At 43.8% G+C, this 24,419-nt stretch overlaps 1 protein-coding gene across 2 annotated transcripts in view; it reads left to right on the forward strand.

Annotated features, from left to right (window-relative positions):
* Nucleotides 1-24,419, forward strand: part of zdhhc2 (zDHHC palmitoyltransferase 2) — a 26,334-nt gene continuing 1,915 nt past the window's right edge. Inside the window, exons 1-12 of one of the 2 annotated variants that reach the window (XM_036970402.2) lie at nucleotides 35-371; nucleotides 9,301-9,327; nucleotides 12,430-12,524; nucleotides 13,774-13,894; nucleotides 16,193-16,262; nucleotides 16,368-16,400; nucleotides 16,705-16,825; nucleotides 17,062-17,100; nucleotides 18,718-18,850; nucleotides 22,073-22,199; nucleotides 22,909-23,001; nucleotides 23,537-23,655. In XM_036970402.2, the coding sequence (XP_036826297.1) occupies nucleotides 245-371; nucleotides 9,301-9,327; nucleotides 12,430-12,524; nucleotides 13,774-13,894; nucleotides 16,193-16,262; nucleotides 16,368-16,400; nucleotides 16,705-16,825; nucleotides 17,062-17,100; nucleotides 18,718-18,850; nucleotides 22,073-22,199; nucleotides 22,909-23,001; nucleotides 23,537-23,655 (1,105 nt within the window). In that variant the 5' untranslated portion in view covers nucleotides 35-244. Of the gene's footprint in view, nucleotides 372-9,300; nucleotides 9,328-12,429; nucleotides 12,525-13,773; nucleotides 13,895-16,192; nucleotides 16,263-16,367; nucleotides 16,401-16,704; nucleotides 16,826-17,061; nucleotides 17,101-18,717; nucleotides 18,851-22,072; nucleotides 22,200-22,908; nucleotides 23,002-23,536; nucleotides 23,656-24,419 lie in introns of both variants that reach the window. The other variant, XM_036970403.2, reaches the window with a different exon arrangement.

Here is a 24,419-nt window from a genome sequence, read left to right on the forward strand (position 1 = left end):
CATCCTACGAACGTCATGGCAACTTGGTGAAAAGGGGTGGTGCTGACTATTTTGCAGCGCAGAGAGGAACGAGAGACGTCGCGCTGCCGCGCTCTGCGAAACGAGGTGGAGGCAGCAGAACAGAAGTGCTACGTCCTGGCTGTCGATCATACGCGATTTACAGGCAGTAATGGAGTGACAGACACAGACAGAAGGAACAGACAGACAAAAACTTAATGTCAAACAAATGGTGTCTAAATAGAATATGGCGCCGTCGGGCTCGCGTAGTATCAAACGGAGCTGTCAGACAGTTTTGTATTGGATTCCAGTTATTTTTATCACCCTCATAGTGGCTTGGTCTTACTACGCGTATGTTGTACAGCTCTGCATAGGTAAGGATAACTCTACTGTCGGCACAGTATGGGTTTTCACGCTTATAGGATGCTGTGGATGCCTTGCAGTGCCCTTATAACCGATGTGACCATGTGTTTTTCCCTGCTCCTGTGCTGCGTCTCATTTCAGCATTCACTCATTTTGGTCCTGTCTGATTTTAGATGCAGAACTATTTGTTTATGCAGGTGCTTGTAGTTGACAGTACCAATTTGTATCATAATTCCAAAGACAGTTATTCTGGACATATGTTCATGAATATGTTGGTTTCTGGAAGTCTCCCATAAAAACTGTTGAGTCACAGCTATAACTGAAATAGGTGACATTAGTTGCACATGTGTTAAACAATATGGGGAGCATATACTGTATGATCATAATAAATGAATGACAGTAGAAATGTAAATATTGGTTGTTTATACATGGGCTGAGTTTTATATTATTCAATAATATTGGCAATGTGTTTGATTATCTCAAAGAATCTCTCATATATGTATAGTCATTTATTATAATCCAAACAACTATACAAAAAACAATCCCTGAGGAAATTGAAGGATGTATATCAACTTGTAGTGTGTCTGTAAGACATCCAAGTTTTGGTCCGCTTTTACATTTTTATAACCATGAAAATTCAAACCCCCTCCATTTGAGTTCCTCTCCAGGTCAAAAATCCCCTCACAAGGATGGGTTTAAAGATTGACGGCCTGGACCAGAGCCATATATATATGTATGTGACTTTACTATCCTGTGCTTGTATGGAGGGATTATATGTACGTACTACTACTTCATACAGCTCTGACAACATTCCTTACATGTGTTCATGTGTCGCATATTCACCACAACACTTCGACGTGATCAGCACTTGATTTACAAGTGTAGTCTAAGGGCCCTGGTCAAAAGTAGTCCCCTATAGTAGTCCCCTATAGGGTGCCATTTCGGACATTTAGTTCCCCCTCCCATAGCTTTCAAGGCTGTTTTTTAGACTGCCAATGTTACATTTGGTTAAATTCTAATGTAAAAGAGCATAATATTACACAACATATGAATTGGCCTGAATAGGGATACTGATTCCTGAGGTGAGGAGCTCTGTGTGTGTCAGAATAAACCAGGGCCAACCCAATCCTTGCTCTATTTGGCAGTATGTCAGGTCTCCACCTCCTCTGCAAATGGACTCCGCATTTACCAAGAAGCATCACACACAAACTAGTCTGGATTCAAAGAGCAGTGGTTGCAAAGTATCGTTTTTGAATGTTGCTATGCTTGTACTATCATCAGTCTATTGTCCAATCAATTCATTTTCTGTTTGACACGCACATTGTTTTTAGTTTAGTCTTTTGGATTTAACAACAACCATGTCAGCTGACTTTGAGCTAATATTCCACAAAGGGTGAATAATGACCTGTTTTAACCATGTCTTTGGCATTCTGCACAATTTTTTTTTCTTTCTGTACAAATAGCCCTAAAATACAGTATCTGTAAACAGACCATAAATGTCTCCCTTTTGGTTTTCTTATAAAGCTGTGAGTGTTATCATATAATACAATATCAGTACTTGTTGCATTTACAACTTGTCTAAGTCATATCATCAACTGATTTCAGTCAGAGCATGGCTGTGGATTGACTGCATTGTTTGAATGGAATGTTGGCATATTAGTAGTTAATTTGGAAAATGAATGGAATCATTCCTCTAAAACTGTCTGGCTAGCTAGCTAACATATAGTGCAGATAAACTCCTCAAATTCCTTATTTTACACAATATCTTATCACATCACTGGCAAACAATGGTTGACCAACTCCCTTACCAAGATGGCTGACCTTTATCCCATTTTAAGAAGGTTAATTTCCATTCTAGTACTCTAATTCCTAATTCTATGGTCTCAGGTGAGAGTGTTGCTGCCCTAATTCTACACCACTGCCCTACAGTGTCTCAGGTGAGAGTGTTGCTGTCATCACTTTGAGTTCCCCTCTTAGCCAGCCCAGTCATCAGCCTAGTCAGGTTGACCCTCCCAGCCAGCCCAGTCATCATCCCAGTCAGGTTGATCCTCCCAGCCAGCCCAGGCATTATCCCAGTCAAGTTGACCCTCCCAGCCAGCCCAGTCATCAGCCCAGTTTTGACCCTCCCAGCCAGCCCAGTCATTATCCCAGTCAGGTTGACCCTCCCAGCCAGCCCAGTCATCAGCCCAGACAGGTTGACCCTCCCAGCCAGCCCAGTCATCATCCCAGTCAGGTTGATCCTCCCAGCCAGCCCAGGCATTATCCCAGTCAGGTTGACCCTCCCAGCCAGCCCAGTCATCAGCCCAGTTTTGACCCTCCCAGCCAGCCCAGTCATTATCCCAGTCAGGTTGACCCTCCCAGCCAGCCCAGTCATCAGCCCAGACAGGTTGACCCTCCCAGCCAGCCCAGTCAGGTTGACCCTCCCTGACTCTAGAGACACACCTCCTGTTTCCTTCCTGCTGTTCTAAACACTATCTAAAACAGGTAAACCTTCCCCGTTTGTCTTAGAACACAATATTATGGCCAGTAACAGAGTCAACCACTTTTTCAAAACCCTTCTCTACCCCAGAGGTAAGAAAGGCTGAAAATCTCTGACCGTCCCTATAGAGTTATTCCTAACCATGTGGCCTGACCAAGAAACACAGGGGCTCAAGTAAAGTTCTCAGCGGATGTTGTTAAGTAGATTTAATTGATTAATCTGTTATTATCAATGCTTTTAGCGCATACAACTAATATGATAGTTTGATATTTGCATTGACTGTAAAATTACTTTTTTATATATATTTGTAGTTTTCTTCTATCTGCAATGAAACCAGTAAGATATGACTAGAAGTGTTGTTGCCTGCGGCCAGCATGTGGTGTGATGAGGTCTAGAGATAACTGTTGGAGGGTATCGTCAGCTGATCCCTTTGTTAATCCCATTGTCTGACTCGCATGCAATCTCTGTCTGACCCAGATTTCCTTAAAATTATCTTTAATAAATGGCAGCAGGGTCTTTAAAGTTGACAAAATGTTAGTCACATATCTGTGACAGTGGAGGCTCATCAGAGGAGGAAGGGGTGGACCATCCTCCTCAGTGAATTTCATAAAGATAAAAATAGTGAAGTTATCCTTTTTTAGATAAAACTATACTAAATATATTCACGTCAACAAATAATTGATTAAAACACACTGTTTTGCAATGAAGGTCTACAGTAGTTTCCGTCCTCCTCTGGGTACATTGACTTCAATATAAAACCTAGGAGGCTCATGGTTCTCACCCACTTCTGTAGACTTACACAATAATTCTGACAACTTCTGGAGGATATCCTCCAACCTATTAGACCTCTTGCAGCATGAACTGACATGTTGTCCACCCAATCAAAGTATCAGATAATAAATCTACACTACATGAGCAAAAGTATGTGGAAACCTGCTTGTCGAAAATATTGTTCCAAAACATGGGTATTAATATGGAGTTGGTCCCCCCTGTGCTGCTATAATAGCCTCCACTCTTCTGGGAAGGCGTTCCACTAGATGTTGGAACATTGCTGCGGGGACTTGCTTCCATTCAGCCACAAGAGCATTAGTGAGGTTGGGCGATTAGGCCTGGCTCGCAGTTGGCATTCCAATTCATCACAAAGGTGTTTGATGGGGTTGAGGTCAGGGCTCTGTGGAGGCCAGTCAATTTCTTCCACACTGATCTCGACAAACCATTTCTGCATGGACCTCGCTTTGTGTACGGGGGCAGGAAAGGGCCTTCCCTAAACTGTTGCCACAAAGTTGGAAGCACAGAATCATGTAGAATGTCATTGTATACTGTAGCGTTAAGATTCCCCTTTACTAAGGGGGGCCTAGCCCAAACCATGAAAAACAGCCCCAGACCATTATTCCTCCTCTACCAAACTTTACAGTTGGCACTATGCATTCGGGCAGGTGGTGTTCTCCTGGCATCCGCCAAATACAGAATCCTCCGTTGGACAGCCAGATTCATCACTCCAGAGAATGCATTTCCACTGCTCCAGAGTCCAATGGCGGTGAGCTTTACACCACTTGGCAATGCACATGGTGATCAATTCTTGTTCTGACGTTGCTTCCAGAGACAGTTTGGAACTCGATAGTGAGTGTTCCAACTGAGGACAGACGATTTTTAAGCGATACGCGCTTCAGCACTCGGTGGTCCTGTCCTGTGAGATTTCGCGACCTACCACTTCGCAGCTGAGCCGTTGTTGCTCCTAGGCATTTCCACTTCAGATTAACAGCACTTACAGTTGACCAGGGCAGCTCTAGCAGGGCAGAAATTTGACGAACTGACTTGTTTGGAAGGTGGCATCCTATGATGGTGCCATGTTGAAAGTCACTGAGCTCTTCACCATTCTATTGCCAATGTTTGTCTAAGGAGTTTGTATGGCTGTGTACTCAATTTTATACATCTCCCAGCAACGGGTGTGGCTGAAATAGCCAAATCCACTAATTTGAAGTGGTGTCCACATACTTTTGTATATATAGTGTAGTACTGATAGCATAAGCTACAGCTAGCTAGCACTACAGTGCATAACATGTGGTGAGTAGTTGACTCAAAGAGAGAGAAAGACAATAGTTTTGAACAACTTAATTTATTCCTAAATTAAGGAGAAGCAAAAGAGAGAGAGAGACAGATTGAGATTTAGTTGTATTTTTTTTTAAACTTTCACTTAGCTAGTGAATGTAGCGAGCTAGTTTAACCTACTCAAACACCTGACTCAAACAGAGAGGGATGCTATGTTAGCTAGCTATGGCTATCCAGCACTGGATGGATGAGAGACAGCTAGTTCACCTGTGAAGTCCTTGTGTCGCAGACCTGGGCTCTGTTGCAATAGCAGGACGCACGCACGTAACGCACGCACACGCACACAGAGCCAGTTTCAGTTGCTCAGATCACCTTTCCTCGGCTCTGACTGTATGTTGTGCAGACTGCAGTGTGCTCTGAGCCTGTGTGCTCAGGGATGGAATTTAAGGATTTTGGGCACTGGCCAGCCAGCCTAGTAGACTACCATTTTTACTAGCCCGGGTCAAAAATGTGTGCCATGCGATATTTGAAAAGACAACATTTCTCTAGGCGGCAGGCTAGTTTGGTACGTTTTCTACTAGCCCGGTTGAACAGTACTAGCCTCAGGCTAGCTAGCTAGCTTAATATCCATCCCTGGGTGTGCTCCTTCAAGGGCTTTTTTGTTTTAACAAGGATGATGAGCTCTTGGGGAACTATGTGTTGGGTATTTATTTTATTAGTTATGTGTAGGATGCTGTGTCTCAATTAGGGAGCTGGTCCTGTCTTTTCGGGGCTGTTCATATTGTTTTTTAGGTGTGTGTTAATGCTGTTGATGTGTATTAGGTGTGTGCTAATGCTGTTTATGTGTATTAGGTGTGTGTTAATGCTGTTGATGTGTATTTAGGTGTGTGTTAATGCTGTCGATGTGTATTAGGTGTGTGTTAATGCTGTTGATGTGTATTAGGTGTGCACTGGTGCTGTTGGTGTGTATTAAGCAGGGGTTGGAACCTACATTATTTTCGTTCTAAACATAACTTTTTTTTTTTTTTACTTTCCACTCCACCAATCATGCAGTGCGTATAGCAATGAGGATTGAGCTAATTGCTATGAAGTGGGCAAGCTATAGCTCAGTGAGTTGTTTACATGTGTGATGGAAAGACACGTGCAAGATGCAACTGACATTTTGCGGGTGGGGAGAGAATGAGAAAGCAGGTCCGGCTCCAGGATAACATACCTGAGGTTACATTTTAAATCCATGGGTGGGCACAACTAGTAGAGCCCTAATAAAATAAGGTAGATTGGTCCTACTGCTGTTGAAATGTACAAACATTTATTTTAAATGTAGCCTTACACATCAACAACCATTGTTTTGTATAATGGCACAAGAAAGATATGCGCCCCATTATGACATACAAGTGTATACAAAATGCAGCCGTAGCTGCCTATGGACCTACACAAAATACAAAATGCAGCCATAGGCCTAGACATAATACAAAATGCAGCTGTTGCAGCCGTAAACCTACACATAATACAAAATGCAGCCGTAGCTGCCGTAGGCCTACACATAAAGCCATAGCTGCTGAAGGCCTAGACATACAGCTGTAGCTGCCGTGGGCCTACACATCATTTGCGCCTACCAACAGGATGAGCACCGCTAGGGTATCAAAGATTCTTACAGGCTTCGCTTAAACTTTTCTGTTGAATTTGTGACTCTACGCAATGAGCGTAACCTACAGTCAGGCAAGATGCCACTTCTCCAGGTGCACAATATTTTCTGTGGGAGAGTTTCAGAAAATAGGGCTGTGAGACACGGGCTTAATCGTAGACACATGGAATGTAGGGTGAATACGGAGAGTACAGGGTAACAAAAGACGAACAGCAGTGGAACTAAGGACTCTAGAGATTGGGAAAGGGCCAATGAAATGGGTGGAAAGTTTGCGGGACTTCACCCGAAGGGGCAGGTCCCGTGTGGATAGCCGTACCCTCTGCCCAATGCAATAGCGAGGAGCTGGAGTCCGGCGGCGATCCACATGTCGACTATACCTGGAGTTGGTCTTGAGATGCGCCGCCCAGTCTCATTTCCAGGTACGCCGACAGTGGCGGAAGAACATCTGGGCCGAGGGTATGTTGACTTCCTGCTCTTGTTCTGGGAATAGCGGAGGTTGATATCCGATGGAGCACTCGTAAGGGGAGAGTCCCGTGGCCAAACAGGGAAGAGTGTTCCCGGGCATACTCCACGCAAACCAGTTGTCGGCTCCAGGTAGTGGGGTTGGTCGAGACGAGGCATCTTAAGGTTGTTTCCAGGTCTTGGTTTGCCCACTCCGACTGGCCGTTGGATTGGGGATGGAATCCGGAGGACAGGCTGGCCGATGACCCAATAAGGGTGCAGAACGCCTTCCAGAACTGAGACAAGAACTGAGGAATCCAGTCGGAGACCATGTCCACCGGGAGTCCGTGGATCCTGAAGACGTGCTGCACCATTAGCTGGGCCGTCTCTTTGGCAGAGGGTCGTTTGGGGAGAGGGATGAAATGGGCGGCCTTGGAAAACCAATTCACTACCGTCAGAATGATGGTGTTGCCATCAGACGGAGGGAGCCCAGTGACAAAGTCCAGGGAGATATGGGACCAGGGACGATGAGGGACAGGTAGTGGCTGAAGGAGGCCGGAAGGGGCTTGCCGTGGAGTCTTATTCTGAGCACAAACGGTGCATGCGGCAACGAAGGCAGATGCGTCAGGAACCATTGTGGGCCACCAGAAACGTTGTCGGGGGAAAGCCAGGGTCATCCGGAACCCGCCTGGAGGAATGAGCCCATTCCAGGACCCGGGACCGGACTGATTTAGGGACGAACAACAGGTTAGCCGGGCCACCTCCAGGGGCATGCTGGGAACGTTGTGCCTTGCAGACCAGGGTCTCAATACCCCAGCCCACAGCAGCCGCAAGGCATGAGGTAGGGAGGATGGTCTCCGAGTCAGAGGATGTGGCAGCGGGACTGTACAGGTGAGAGAGGGCATCAGGTTTAACATTCTAGGACCCTGGGCGATGGGAAATGGTGAAGTACAACCTGGTGAATAACAGAGCCCACCGGGCCTGCCTGGAGTTAAGGCTCTTGGCTGTGCAGAGATATTCCAAATTCTTGTGGTCGGTCCAAACCAAAAACGGATGTTCTGCTCCCTCCAGCCAGTCTCCACTCCTCCAGTGCCATCTTGACCGCCAGGAGTTCTCGGTTACCCACGTCATAGTTTCTTTCTGCAGAGTTGAGATGATGGGACAGGAAGGAACAGGGATGGGGCTTTTGGTCCTGGACAGATCGCTGGGACAGGATAGCCCCCACTTCAACGTCAGAAGCATTGACCTCAACCACAAACTGACGGGACGGGTCCGGATGGATGAGGATGGGGGCTGTAGTGAACCGACACTTCAGGTCCACAAAGGATCTGTCAACCGCTGGGGACCATGTGAACGGTAATTTCTGAATCCAGCTTTTAAGGTCATTAGGCTACTATGCTTCGGAGGGGGGAGGGGCAGGTTGCCTAAACATGCACACACGCTGACAAGATTTTCAGCTTGCAGGCAGACATTGGAAGAAGTTTCTGATTGACAGAGGGAGAGCTTTGCATAGGTGTTTTTTCTTTTTTGAAAAAATTCCCCGGGTACGTAAAATAATGTTGATAACCGGTTCTCATGCTTTGAAAATAAAGGCTCTGTTCTGGAACAGTATAGATCACTTTCGTTCCCAGTTCTGATTCTATTCCTTTAAATATTTATTAATTTTCCGGTTTTTGGTTCTGTTCCCTGAACCGGTTCCAACCCCTGGTATTAGTTGTGTCTTGGTGCTATTCATGTGTATAGGTGTATTAGTAGGTGTGTGTAGTAGGGTGCTACTCATGTATATTAGCTGAGCTGAATCAGTATGTTGAGGACTGGGGTGCTGATCCTGTCATGTGGTCAGCTGCTTTGTCTCAGGCCTGCCCTGCCGCAGGTGGAGCAGCTGCCAGTCAGCATTCACGCCAGACTGCACCAGGCACGATGCTACTGTTGTTGCCACTGCTTTTGTGTTAATGCACAGCAATGCTTTACTGTATCAAAAGGTAAAAGAAGGAGAGTAATTTATGATTGGATCAGGTCGTGATTATGTTTCTGTAAGTTGTGGGAGTTTGATGTGTCAGATGGCACTTATAGGGATTCAGTGCACTTGCTGGATGTCTGCATCATCCTCAGTTTATTTATTGTTATTAAACGGTCATTTGTGTGCCAAGGATATTGATGCCAAGTACACCAAGGAGAAAATAATCCTTTGTTTTCAGCACAATCTACACATTATGATGACACATTATACTGAAGAATGTTCAAAGCATTTCCATTTCTTTATTTGTCCATAATACGGCAAACAACACAGAGACATGACTGCACATTTCTCATCTTCTCTTTTCAGAATCGATCGACAACATTGGACAGAAGAGTAAGTCCCTGACCCATATATATTCTTCTACAGTATAATGAACATTAATACCTGCCAGTAGCAGTATGATAGGGGAGAGTGGGGCAAGTTGAGACAAAGGGGTAAGTTGAGCCACCTTTATTTCTAGGAAACCATACACAAAATGTATAATTTGACCAAATATTTAAGAAGAGGTCCTCATTGCATGCAGTCTGTGAAGGAAGAAACCACATGGAAAAAGTGGTAAGCAAGTTAGGTCCAAAAAAAGATTTTCACCACGTCAAATGAATTTACTGGGTTAGAAGTTTCATGATGCTTGTATCTAAACCAATATAGATAACCCATGGGGTAAGTTGAGCCAATGGTAAAGACAATTGCAAGTTGAGCAAATGTAAGTGTTTTCGTCTCAGGCGTAATGCAAGGCATTATCGCTGGGATATGAGGTAACAACAGGGCCTGGCCTATGTTAAAAGTTGTTTGGCGTTAAACCTGTGTTAAAAGATGCTTTAAATGATTAAAACACAAAAATATAAAATTAAATGTTATTTGCCACATACGCCGAATACCGCAAAATGCTTACTTTACAAGCACTTAACCAACAATGCAGTTTAAAGAGAAATAAGATTGAAGGAAATATTTACTAATTAAACTAAAGTAAAAAATAAATAATAATAATAAAGTAACACAATAAAATAACAATAACGAGGTTATATACAGGGGGTACTGGTACAGAGTCAATGTGGAGGCTATATACAGGGGGTACTGGTACAGAGTCAATGTGGAGGCTATATACAGGGGGTACCAGTACAGAGTCAATGTGGAGGCTATATACAGGGGGTACCGGTACCAAGTCATTGTGGAGGCTATATACAGGGGGTACCGGTTCCAAGTCAATGTGGAGGCTATATACAGGGGGTACCGGTACCAAGTCAATGTGGAGGCTATATACAGGGGGTACCGGTACATAGTCATTGTGGAGGCTATATACAGGGGGTACCGGTACAGAGTCAATGTGGAGGCTATATACAGGGGGTACCGGTACCAAGTCAATGTGGAGGCTATATACAGGGGGTACCGGTTCCAAGTCAATGTGGAGGCTATATACAGGGACCAAGTTAATGTGCGGGGGTACAGGTTAGTCGATGGTAATTGAGGTATGTACATGTAGGCTGGGGTAAAGTGACTATGCATAGATAATTAACACCGAGTAGCAGCAGTGTAAAAAATAAATAAATGGGGGGGGGTCAATGCAAATAGTCCGGGTAGCCAATTGATTAACTGTTCAGCATTCTTGGGGGTAGAAGCTGTTAAGGAGCCTTTTGGACCTAGACTTGGTGCTCCGGTCACGCTTGCTGTGTGGTAGCAGAGAGAACAGTCTATGACCAGGGTGGCTGAAGCTTGGCCCCAGTGATGTACAGGGTTTGATGCTAACCAGTTTTCATACCAGGTGGTGATGCAACCAGTCAGGATGCTCTCGATGGTGCAACTGTATAACGTTTTGATGATCTGAGGACCCATGCCAAATCTTTTCAGTCTCCTGAGGAGGAATAGGCGTTGTCGTGCCCTCTTCACTACTGTTTTGGTGTGTTTGGACCATGATAGTTTGTTGGTGATGTGGACACAAAATAACTCTGCTCCACTACAGCCCTGTCGATGTGAATGGGGGCGATTGTGTTTGTGTTGAATTGTATTTGGGAAATAAAAATAGATATGGTTTTAAAAAGGTAGTGGTAATATTTAATTCAGTACAGAAATGTGTAGGCAGCTTAACTTACACTGTCTCGCGGGTCAACTTACCCCATACCCAGAGTAAGTTGTCCCAAGAGACCACTTTTTTTGGACAAGCTATGTTTTCAAAACTGTAATGTTTACATGAATTCTGATTATTTCAAGGGATACGCAACATCCTGAAATATATGTAGATATCTTTGTTAGAAATACTATATTTCCCTTGACAGAGTGATGCTGAATGTAAAAATGTCTCAACTTACCCCACTCTCCCCTATGATGAACACATACCTGACAGTAGTAGTGTGATATGATGAACACTGATACCATGCCAGATGAATAACCCAGAGTTTGAGGCTTATCTATGGGCAGTCATGAACCAACGGTATCCATTAGTAAGACTTCAATGATATTAGTACCATTTTGGGGAGAGGAGGTAGGTCTCTTAAAGGGTTTTAAACGATTTTTGCAAAACGATTTTTGCAATTCGTTCCAGTCACTGGCAGCAGAGAACTGGAAGGAAAGGCGGCCAAATTAGGTGTTGGCTTTGGGGATGATCAGTGAGATATACCTGCTGGAACGTGTGCTACGGGTGGATGTTGTTATCGTGACCAGTGAACTGAGATAAGGCGGAGCTTTACCTAGCATAGACTTATAGATGACCTGGAACTAGTGGGTCTGGCGACAAATATGTAGCGAGGGCCAGCCGACTAGAGCATACAGGTCGCAGTGGTGGTTGGTATAAGTTGATTTGGTAACAAAACGGATGGCACTGTGATAGACTGCATCCAGTTTGCTGAGTAGAGTGTTGGAAGCTATTTTGTAGATGACATCGCCGAAGTCGAAGATCGGTAGGATAGTCAGTTTTACTAGGGTAAGTTTGGTGGCATGAGTGAAGGAGGCTTTGTTGCAAAATAGAAAGCCGATTCTAGATTTGATTTTGGATTGGAGATATTTAATATGAGTCTGGAAGGAGAGTTTACAGTATAGCCAGACACCTAGGTATTTATACACACATATTATCTATGCATAGTCCACATTATATGATTTTCTGCAAGTCCCTTATCTACACAGGCTGGGACCCAATAGAGACATTCACTGTAGCTAGTCTAATCATCGCTACAAGTTTCATCATAGCAGAATAAAAAATCATAGCTCTGCCAGAACCTTATCTAAGGGCAGTTAGTCAGGAGGTCGCTAAGTCAGGCTGTCCCAAAGCCTTGACACGTTCTCCTTTGGTGGTTCTTAAGACAAATGTGCTCTGTTCAATGTCAAATGTGCTCTGTCCAACTATTGACTTTAAGTTCATGGTAAACAGGGAATCTTTCAGAGATCTAGCCTCTAGCAGACAGATTACTTGGCTGCACAGTGAGCTGTATGTCTTTCTATTTCCAGTTGTTTATCTGCTGGCCTATCATGTTGTCTTCATCTTGTTTACCTGGGCCTACTGGCAGACCATCTTCACCAAGCCCATGAACCCCCTGAAAGAGGTGAGTGTGTGTGTGTGTGTGTGTGTGTGTGTGTGTGTGTGTGTGTGTGTGTGTGTGTGTGTGTGTGTGTGTGTGTGTGTGTGTGTGTGTGTGTGTGTGTGTGTGTGTGTGTGTGTGTGTGTGTGTGTGTGTGTGTGTGTGTGTGTGTGTGTGTGTGTGTGTGTGTGTGTGTGTGTGTGTATTTGATCAAATAGGCTAGTCTGGATGAGGTACAGAACTAGGCTAGTCTGGATGATGAGGTACAGAACTAGGCTGGTGTGGATGATGAGGTACAGAACTAGGCTAGTCTGGATGATGAGGTACAGGGAGAGGTACAGAACTAGGCTAGTCTGGATGATGAGGTACAGGGAGAGGTACAGAACTAGGCTCCAGTCTCTCCTTCTATTTAAAATTATATTGAGAGAGATATTTACAGTGATATTACATTCTTCTCCGACTGCCTGAAGGAGCACTCTATTATCTCTGCTCCTGACCACTCAGATTCAGCGCTTGTTGTTGTTGAATCCATGCGTTTTAGACGACACTCAAAAATTCTCCTTCCAGTACTGATTGCTCTGGTTCATTCAAGGGGCAATAGCTTAACATTCAGGTCACTCAATAACAATGTTTTCCTTCATACTGTAAGGTGTATTTGTTAGATGATTCAGTGGGTGGTGATATCTGTGGCACCGGGCACATGGTGTTTGTTATTGTTGAAGTTATTAGTCCTCAGCCTTCAATCATAAAACGCCTGAGTGCCTCAATGTAATAATGTAGCAGCGCTGCTGTGGCTCTGCAAACAATCTAGCTGCTCAGAAGGAAAGGGCAAAGATAGAAGTGCACATGACTTAGCTGGATCAGCCTTGTGACACACAACAGTACTGTACTGCAGTCCTCCAGCACTCAGAGCTACACAGCTTTTACAGTAGATCACAGCATTATAATAAGACCTCTAATGGGAAGTGCATCTCATTAGTAATGGATGTAGGCCTGCAATATTCTAGAGTTTAGGATCGTAATTTGAGCCAGTTTGCTGCAGTAGGAAAAAAATCCTGCAGCAACAGAAAATGTGAAATAATAAGTTGATTATAATGAATGGACATTTTTGTAGGGGAAAATCAAGTGTGGAAGTTACAAATTTCAGAATACTTTTTAAACCTCATATGTACCAGGGCTTTTTAAACCCCCTGCAACAGGGTGATCAAATGAAGATCCTACATCTGTTGAGGCACAGGATGTTTCTTATTCTGTTCCTCCATCCTCTCTGTAGTTCCACCTGTCCTACTCAGACAAGGAGCTGTTGGAGCGTGAGGACCGTGGAGAGTCTCAGCAGGAGATTCTTAGAAGGATAGCCAAGGATTTACCCATCTACACCCGCACCATGTCTGGAGGTACTCTACAGAACACAAGCTAAAACAAAAAGTCTGCCCTGTGGGCTGACTTTTACCAACCCAATAAACCAAAAGTGGTTGCACCATATACTCTAATAACACAAAAACTGTCCAGTTGTTTTGATGATTATACATTGACTCAAGAGTGAAAGTATAATTAATTTCTCCCTGGTGCGGGACCTGCATCAACGTTTTTTATAGGCCCAATTACAAAAATAATCCCTATTAATTCAATAGGATCTCTCTGGACCTAGTCAAAGATTTGTCATTTAACTTTTAAAATGTATAACCTTTTATTGTGGCATAAACACAACCAGTCATGATGTTTTTATCTGATTGTCAAACCATCACTTCAAAGGGCTCCTTTACTAGGCTACCCGAGCATGTTCATCCACGCACAACATATTTCCAGCCTCATAACAGTGGTGAATGGAAAGAGACATCTGTTACACTAAACACCACAGAATTTATGCATCCATTGCTGTCTGCGTGGGCCTCGTTGTCGGCCGCTCATCTCTGCCTTGGCAAAAGTTTGGTGTTCTCGTCTAACCACATCGCATTTTGGAGTGTAGGCTATACCACCCATTTTCAAATCTATTTGCTTATTTGTCATGCCTCTGTCATGAGGTAATGATAAAAAGGGATGTAATAGCCTACAGTTTTCTTGACATTTTGTTTTAGTTATTGTGATAGGCCCATGTTTTACCGGTACGGCATACCTCCACTATTTATCTTTCCGGTACGCCGTACCGGACCGCCTTATTTTCTCCCCTTGTTTGTAAATAACATTCGCCTGATGTTGCAAGAATGTCCCCAGAATATACAGTGCCTTCAGAAAGTATTCAGACCCTTTGACCTTTACCACATTTTGTTAGGTCACAGCTTTATTCTAAAATTGATTAAAATCCCCCCTCATCCATCTACACACAATACCCCATAATGACAAAGCATTTGACATTTTTGCTAATTTATAAATAGAACCCCCCATAAATACTACATTTACATAAATATTCAGACCCTTAACTCGGTACTTTGTTGAAGCACCTTTGGCAGCGATTACAGCCTTGAGTCTTCTTGGGTACTACGTTACAAGCTTGCCACACCTGTATTTGGAGAGTTTCTCCCATTCTTCTCTGTAGATTCTTTCAAGGTCTGTCACGTTGGATGGGGAGCGCTGCTGCACAGCTATTTTCAGGTCTCTCCAGAGATGTTCGATCGGGTTCAAGTCCGGGCTCTGGCTGGGCCCCTCAAAGACATTCAGAGACTTGGCCCGAAGCTACTCCTGCGTTGTCTTTGCTGTGTGCTTAGGGTCGTTGTCCTGTTGGAAGGTGAAACTTTGCCTCTGTCTGAGGTCCTGAGCGCTCTGGAGCAGGTTTTCATTAAGGATCTCTCTGTGCATTGCTCTGTTCAACTTTGCCTCGATCCTGACTAGTCTCCCAGTCCCTGCCACTGAAAAACATCCCCACAGCATGATGCTGCCACCACCATGCTTCACCGTAGGGAAGTTTGGTGCCAGGTTTCCTCTAGACGTGTCGCTTGGCATTCAGGCCGAATAGTTCAATCTTGGTTTCAACAGACCAGAGAGTCTTGTTTCTCATAGTCTGAGAGTCTTTAGGTGTCTTTTGGCTGTCATGTGCCTTTTACTGAGGAGTGGCTTCCGTCTGGCCTCTCTACCATAAAGGCCTGATTGGTGGAGTGCTGCAGATATGGTTGTCCTTCTGGAAGGTTCTCCCGTCTCCACAGAGGAACTCTGGAGCTCTGTCAGAGTAATCATCGGGTTCTTGGTCACCTCCCCGACCAAGGCCCTTCTCCTCCGATTGCTCAGTTTGGTCCAGACGGCCAGCTCTAGGAAGAGTCTTGGTGGTTCCAAACTTCTTCCATTTAAGAATAATGGAGGCCACTGTGTTCTTGGGGACCTTCAATGCCGCAGACATTTTTTGGTACCCTTCCCCAGACCTTTGCCTCCACACAATCCTGTCTCGAGGCTCTACGGACAATTGCTTCAACCTCATGGCTTGGTTTTTGCTCTGACATGCACTGTCAAGTGTGGGACCTAATATAGACAGGTGTGTGCCTTTCCAAATCATGTCTGTCATTGTAAAATAAGAATTAGTTCTTAACTGAATTGCCTAGTTAAATAAAGGTTCAATAAAAGTGGGGTAGATAGGCTAATGATTAATTTGTTATTGGTCAGGGGGGTAGATAGGCGGACGATTAATTTGTTATTGGTCAGTGGTGTAGATAGGGTGGTGATGGTGTCTGACTGACCGTGCTGACGCTGTCTCTCTTATTCCTCAGCTATTCGTTTCTGTGATCGCTGCCAGCTGGTCAAGCCTGATCGATGTCACCATTGTTCAGTCTGTGATAAGTATGACTCTGCTCATGGCCCTATGCACTGTTCATAAGAACCCTGCTGAAACTGTGTTGAGGAAAATTGTAGCTGTTACTGAGTTTCCTTACTGTTGTTTTACAGATGCATCCTAAAGATGGATCACCATTGCCCCTGGTCTGTATTGCTACTGTACCATTTCATACGTAATCAAAGTGATATTTGATTAATTATTCAAAGGAAATGGAACAATATTTTCCGTTTGATTTGTAACAGTTTTTAAATCTCGTTTGGTACATTGATCATCATCGTTGTCGTCAAAGGCTTAACTGATGTCTACGATGTAGATGATATTTCAGCCTTGTCCGTTTCTGTTTGGGGGCCATTTTTACCATCTGTATGTTGCTGTCAAACGGTAGGGTTTTCCCATATGGTGTGATATTGACTTGGAGCATTGCCTTCTTGTTTTGGAATGTGACAGGGTGAATAACTGTGTGGGATTCTCCAACTATAAGTTTTTCATGCTGTTCCTGGCATACTCCTTATTATATTGCATTTTCATCACTGCTACAGATCTACAGTACTTCATTAAATTCTGGACCGTGAGTAAAATATTTTCATGGTGAATTTTTTAATAATTGACATTCTGTACAATCTAAACCAGTGGAATGATTACATTTCTAATGTCTGTTATATCTATATATCTCTATATCCATGCTCATTAGAGAAAACTATTATTTTTAATGACTAAATAATACAGTATGAAAGATGATGCTTGGTGTATAACTGAAAATAACTGTTTCATGTTCTGATCTTGGTATTCTGATTTCTCTGCAAGGCTGAAGGTAGAACACACGACCGTCTGTTAGAATACCTGGTATGAGCCAATCAGCGGCATTGGATTTGAGGACGATGATCACTGATTGGTTAAGCTCCCCCTAGACTAGTTTCGTAGTGAACTATGCTAACACCCAACTAGCTGGCAGACTTTACTTACAGGTTATGCCTAATGCACACATACAGGTACTGTATCGTGTCTTTGGCTATGCCGGATTAAGTGATATGACATGCTATTCTATAAAATAATTTATCCGTAATTAATATTACCTGATTGAGCTAATCATGTAAATGTAATTGACTAGAGAGTCGGGCACCACAAAATAATATTTATAGAGCTGTTATCTTCCGAATAAACTATAAAAGACCTAGTAATATTTTACATCAATAGCAGTCAATATCAATCGTCATCTTAATTCAGTCTCATCTGAAAGTTGTAAATTCTTGGTTATCTGCACGAACCCTGGCTAACAAGTTGAATCAGCAATAGAAAATTGGGTTTAATTATTTATTTACTAAATACCTAACTAATCACACAGAATTACATATACACATAATTAAATCATAACTTGATTACAAATTACATCATAAAGGAAAACGTCCCTTGCGGGCGGAACAGATATGACAGCTTGTTTCACAAAAGAAAACGGGCTGGGTTTGAGTGAAAGAGCGGGAAGACTGAGGAACAAAGGGAAGAAGCTGTGCTATTGTAAATACAGTATCTTATGCATTCTAAATTACTGCCCATTTGGAAAAGGAAAATGCAATACATATTTACTCTGAGCTGTGCTTCGGTAGGTTGGTGGTAGATGGAAGGCCGTGTTGCCCAACCGAGTCCTTTGAAGAATGTCTCTGGTGGTCAATTGGATACGTTGTCGTAACGTCGTTGTGTGATAGACGGGATACTCTGTCTGTTCCTTCCTAACCCTCGTTTGCTGTTCCTAACTCAACGGCTAGGAGGTATCACTTCTGTAGTGAATAAGAGTTCAAAGTTCATACAATTCGCAACCAAAGCTCACGCTGATGTTGGCTTCGTTCTGTAGTTATTATCTGAACCATTCTGACATCGGACCGTTGTCCTCACGTCCTCGGAACAGGAGGTTATATTGTCGTCAAGGCTTTATATAGGAAGGGAGAGGAGGGCGTGTTTGAAAAGTTTTATAGCCCATGTCCCTTCACAGGGACCTTTCACTGATTGAGCAGAGCCCTATCTTATGAAAACCCAAATCTCACATTTTAGAAGCTAAAATCACATTTCATCCCATCACGAATAATTTAATATTCAAGCATTTAAATTGAACAACAATTCCATGTGAATCCGATAACTCTGATGTGTAGACTTTCCATGGTAGAGTTTATGTAATCTTATCATTGATGAGAATGTCTCAGATGACAACCGAACTGACATCATATTCATTAAGTACCACCGCATATGTTCCATTGGTCGGATTACCAGAATATTGTTCATTTCCCCCCACCTTCTGATGTTCCCAGAATCTCTATGTTAACCAAGGGTTTGCAAATGTAACATCAGTAGGGTAGAGAGAGGAAAAAGGGGGAAAGAGGTATTTATGACTGTCATAAACCTACCCCCCAGGCCAATGTCATGACAACTGCAAGACTAATACATTGTGTTTGTTTGGAACCACTCCCTCAGAATGGTCTGCCTGACACCCAGGCTAAGTTCCACATCATGTTCCTGTTCTTCGCTGCTTCCATGTTCTCTGTCAGTCTGGCCTCACTGTTCGTCTACCACTGCTGGCTGGTCTGCAAGAACAGATCCACTCTGGGTAAGAGCTGGCATGGTGTATCTGTGTGTTGTTGTGAGCATTTCCCTGGTGTCTCACTAAACAGAATAGAAACAGACCTAACATGGGTGCTCTGACGGAGTTTCCAAGAACAGGCCTGGGATAGGGACCTTATTCTATTCTTCTCCACATCAAATAAAAACACAGATTGAGTCACTCATCTGTGGTATGATTTGATAAGGCTCTTTGTGGCCATTAAGGCTCGTTATGGCCATTATCAGACAGACAGACAGACAGAGAGAGCAGTCTCTTATTATGAGTGCTAGAGCTGGGACGATAAACCGGAAATTATCGATACTGACCGAACCAATCATTTATCAAGGACATATTACTGATATTAAATAATAATAATAACAACAATAAGCTTTTACTAGAGGAATGTGAAGTTTGACATGAAATTAGTCTGCTACTATGGGCTATTTCTAATGGGACAATTGATAACTACAACATTCCAAGTAGTAGTAGCAGTAGTATTAAAAGTAGCAGTAGAAGTAGCAGCAGTAGTAGTAGTAGTAGTAGTAGTGATAATATAAGCAGTATAAGTAGTAGTACTAGTAGTAGTAGTAGTGATAATAGAAGCAGTATAAGTAGTAGTAGTAGTAGTAGCAGTCTTAGTGCAGTAGCAGTAGTAGCAGTCTTAGTGCAGTAGCAGTAGTAGCAGTAGTACTAGTAGCAGTAGTACCAGTAGTAGTAGTAGTAGAAGTAGCAATAGTACCAGTATTAGTATTAGTAGTACCAGTAGTAGTAGTAGTAGTACCAGTAGCAGTAATACCAGTAGTAGTAGTAGCAGTACCAGTAGTAGTAGCAGTAGTACCAGTAGTAGCAGTAGTAGTAGGAGCAGTAGTAGTAGTAGTAGTAGTAGTTGTACCAGTAGCAGTAGTACCGGTAGTAGTAGCAGTAGGAGCAGTAGTAGTAGGAGCAGTAGTAGTAGGAGCAGTAGTAGTAGTACCAGTTGCAGTAGTAGTAGGAGTAGTAGTAGTAGTAGCAGTTGTACCAGTAGTAGTACCAGTAGTAGCAGTAGTAGTAGGAGCAGTAGTAGTAGTAGTAGTAGTAGTTGTACCAGTAGCAGTAGTACCGGTAGTAGTAGCAGTAGGAGCAGTAGTAGTAGGAGCAGTAGTAGTAGTACCAGTTGCAGTAGTAGTAGGAGTAGTAGTAGTAGTAGCAGTTGTACCAGTAGTAGTAGCCATAGTAGCAGTAGTAGTAGCAGTAGTAGTAGTAGCAGTAGTAGTAGTACCAGTTGCAGTAGTAGTAGGAGTAGTAGTAGCAGTTGTACCAGTAGTAGCAGCAGTAGTAGCAGTAGTAGTAGCAGTAGTAGTAACAGTAGTAATAGTAGTAGTAGTAGTAGTAGCAGTAGTAGTAGTAGTAGCAGTAGTAGTAGGAGCTGTAGTAGTAGTAGTAGTAGTAGTAGTAGTAGTACCAGTAGCAGTAGTACCGGTAGTAGTAGCAGTAGTAACAGTAGTAGTAGTAGTAGTAGTAGTAGCAGTAGTACCGGTAGTAGTAGCAGTAGTACCAGTAGTAGTAGTAGTAGTAGTAGTAGTAGCAGTACCAGTAGTAGTAGCAGTAGTAGTAGTAGTAGTAGGAGCAGTAGTGGTAGGAGCTGTAGTAGTAGTAGTAGTAGTACCAGTAGCAGTAGTACCGATAGTAGTAGCAGTAGTACCAGTAGTAGTAGTAGTAGTAGTAGTAGTAGGAGCAGTAGTGGTAGGAGCTGTAGTAGTAGTAGTAGTAGTAGTAGTAGTACCAGTAGCAGTAGTACCGGTAGTAGTAGCAGTAGTACCAGTAGTAGTAGTAGTAGTAGTAGCAGTAGTACCAGTAGCAGTAGTACCGGTAGTAGTAGCAGTAGTACCAGTAGTAGTAGTAGTAGTAGTAGTAGTAGCAGTACCAGTAGTAGTAGCAGTAGTAGTAGTAGGAGCAGTAGTGGTAGGAGCTGTAGTAGTAGTAGTAGTAGTAGTAGTAGTACCAGTAGCAGTAGTACCGATAGTAGTAGCAGTAGTACCAGTAGTAGTAGTAGTAGTAGTAGTAGTAGTAGCAGTAGTAGTAGTAGTAGTAGTAGTAGCAGTAGCAGTAGTACCAGTAGTAGTAGTAGTAGTAGTAGCAGTAGCAGTAGTACCAGTAGTAGTAGCAGTAGCAGTAGCAGTAGCAGTAGTACCGGTAGTAGTAGCAGTAGTACCAGTAGTAGTAGTAGTAGTAGTAGTAGCAGTAGTAGTAGCAGTAGTACCAGTAGTAGTAGTAGTAGTAGTAGTAGCAGTAGTACCAGTAGTAGTAGTAGTAGTAGTAGTAGCAGTAGTACCTGTAGTAGTAGCAGTAGTACCAGTAGTAGTAGTAGTAGTAGCAGTAGTAGTAGTTTTAAGGGTAATATAAAAGTGGTGCACACTCATTTTATAAACGCAACGTTCAATGTATCGTTATCCTGATCATTTTGTAAATTTATCGTGATATGGATTTTTGTCCATATGGCCCAGCTCTGTGTGCACAGTGGTGCACTTTTTTGTCTCTACGATCTGAGTGAGTGGATTATTCATGGGGTGAACAACAGGCTCACAGTAAGAGGCTTAGTAACAGACACTGGACAGGTAGCCCTGCTGGAAAGGTAGCCCTGCTGGACAGGTAGCCCTGCTGGACAGGTAGACCTGCTGGAAAGGTAGCCCTGCTGGACAGGTAGCCCTGCTGGACAGGTAGACCTGCTGGAAAGGTAGCCCTGCTGGACAGGCCTTTAGAGGACAAGGCCAGTCACATCTAGTAACACAGCACAGCCAGCAGACCTGAAGGCATAGATCTGTACTCAGAGAGCAGGGTTCTCAGGCTCGTTGGCTCATTGTCATTACATAAAGTAAATTACAAATGGCTGATCTTCATTTTTGCTGTACCAAGGGCAGTTCAGTGAGATGGAGTCAAGGGTGTTAGTCTACAGTTGTGGCAGGCTTTTAAACAGCAAATATCCCCACCCTTTGAGAATATCAAACTCTTTCAGCAATCTCTTCCCCATTAAGAGATTTGACAACTGATGTCTCAAAATGTCTTTTATCCATGAAGGTGTTGCTATTGGTTCAGGAGTTGCGTAAGTGCCCACAAAACAATGACGTTCCTCTCTCAGTTTCCTTTGAACTATGAAACATCTAGATTGCATATGTTCTCTATAAATGATGCAAAACTAAATCTCTCCTCAGTTTTGGTTCAACACTGATCATATTCTACTCTGTTGTTCAGAGGCTGTCCGCGCGCCAGCTTTCCGTCATGGGGCAGATAAGAATGGCTTCAGTCTGGGCCTCAGTAAGAACTTCCGCCAGGTCTTCGGTGATGAAATGAGATACTGGCCATTTCCTGTGTACTCCAGGTATATACTTATTCCCTTATTTTACCAGATAAGTTAACTGAGAACATATGACCTATTACAGCATCGACCTGGGTAAGAATGAGCCAATTGGAAGCTGTGGATGATTAGGTGGCCATGATGGTATTAGGGCCAGATTGGGAATTTAGCCAGGACACCGGGGTTAACATGTCTACTTTTACGATAAGTGCCATGTGATCTTTAGTGATCAGAGTCAGGACACCCGTTTTAAAATCCCATCAGAAAAAATGGCACCCTATGCAGGGAAATGTCCCCAATCACTGCCCTGGGGCATTGGGATTTCCTTAGACCAGAGGGAAGAGTACCCCCTACTGCCCCTCCACACCACTTCCAGCAGCATCTGGTCTCCCATCCAGGACCAACCCTGTTTAGCTTCAGAGGCAAGCCAGCAGTGTGATGCAGGGTGGTATGCTGCTCGCAAATAAATATCATGCTATCGACTCTTGACTGAACCCACCGTGAAAACACTGACATTCTCAGCTAAACAGAAAGGTCTGGCAAGGCTCTGGACTATACTTTGGGGCTGACAGTGACAGAGAGGAGGGGAGAAGGAAGAACTTGAACTCAATGGTGAACTATGGGGGCAATGAGGGGATAATGTTTCTAAGCGTGAGAGGAGGTTAGTTAGTTGTTAGTTATTAGGAGGATGAAGAGGAAGACTTTTAAACACAGGATTGTGTTTTGTGCTTAGTCTGGGTGATGGGTGCTCCTTCCCAACCTGTCTGGTGAATCAGGATCCTGAGCAGCCCACCTCTCCTGGACACAACCCCCCTCCCAACAAGGCGTAAGTATTCATCTCCTGGACACAACCCCCCTCCCAACAAGACGTAAGTATTCATCTCCTGGACACAACCCCCCTCCCAACAAGGCGTAAGTATTCATCTCCTGGACACAACCCCCCTCCCAACAAGACGTAAGTATTCATCTCCTGGACACAACCCCCCTCCCAACAAGACGTAAGTATTCATCTCCTGGACACAACCCCCCTCCCAACAAGACATGTTTTAATCTCCTGGACACAACCCTCCTCCCAACAAGACGTGTTTTATTCTCCTGGACAACCCCCCCCCCCTAATACATAAGTATTAATCTCATGGATACAAACCCCCTCCCAACAAGACTTAAGTATTCATCCCTCATAGGAAATCACTGTCCTGCCTCCACTCTTCATACATTTGGTCCTTTTCCATAAAGATGGTTTTTGGATACAGATGTGAGAGAGTACTTTAGAGTACTTTTCTAACAGTTATTTTGCTAATAGTCCATTGAAATCCATTCATGTACTGATCCTGCCTAATGGTTTGTCCTGTGTTGTGCAGCGTTGTTGGAGAGAGCCACCAGTTCCCAGCCAAACCACTGAGGGAGTCCCAAAGTCGACTGTTGAACAGCGCCCCCTCCTGGACAGAGAACGGGGGAGCAGAGGACAAAGAGAGACGGGGTGAGGGCTCAAATATCTGATGGGAGGCGGGCAAACCCTAACCTTATCTTCATGTCCAGATCCCGGTTCAACCCTAACACTAGCTTCATGTCCAAATCCTGGTTCAACCCTAACACTAGCTTCATGTCCACATCCTGGTTCAACCCTAACTCTAGCTTCATGTCCACATCCTGGTTCAACCCTAACTCTAGCTTCATGTCCAGATCCTGGTTCAACCCTAACTCTAGCCTCATGTCCACATCCTGGTTCAAGCTAACTCTAGCTTCATGTCCACATCCTGGTTCAACCCTAACTCTAGCTTCATGTCCACATCCTGGTTCAACCTTAACTCTAGCTTCATGTCCACATCCTGGTTCAACCCTAACTCTAGCTTCATGTCCACATCCTGGTTCAAACTAACTCTAGCATCATGTCCACATCCCGGTTCAACCCTAACTTTAGCTTCATGTCCAGATCCCGGTTCAACCCTAACCTTAGCTTCATGTCCAGATCCCGGTTCAACTCTAAACTCAGCTTCATGTCCAGATCCTGGTTCAATCCTAACGCTAGCTTCATGTCCAGATCCCGGTTCAACCCTAATACTAGCTTCATGTCCAGATCCCGGTTCAACCCTAACGCTAGCTTCATGTCCAGATCCCGGTTCAACCCTAACGCTAGCTTCATGTCCAGATCCCGGTTCAACCCTAACGCTAGCTTCATGTCCAGATCCCAGTTCAACCCTAACGCTAGCTTCATGTCCAGATCTCGGTTCAACCCTAGCTCTA

The sequence above is a fragment of the Oncorhynchus mykiss genome, chromosome 25 (assembly GCF_057628025.1).
Source record: "Oncorhynchus mykiss isolate SJ-2025 chromosome 25, ASM5762802v1, whole genome shotgun sequence".
NCBI classification, from domain to species: Eukaryota; Metazoa; Chordata; class Actinopteri; order Salmoniformes; family Salmonidae; genus Oncorhynchus; species Oncorhynchus mykiss.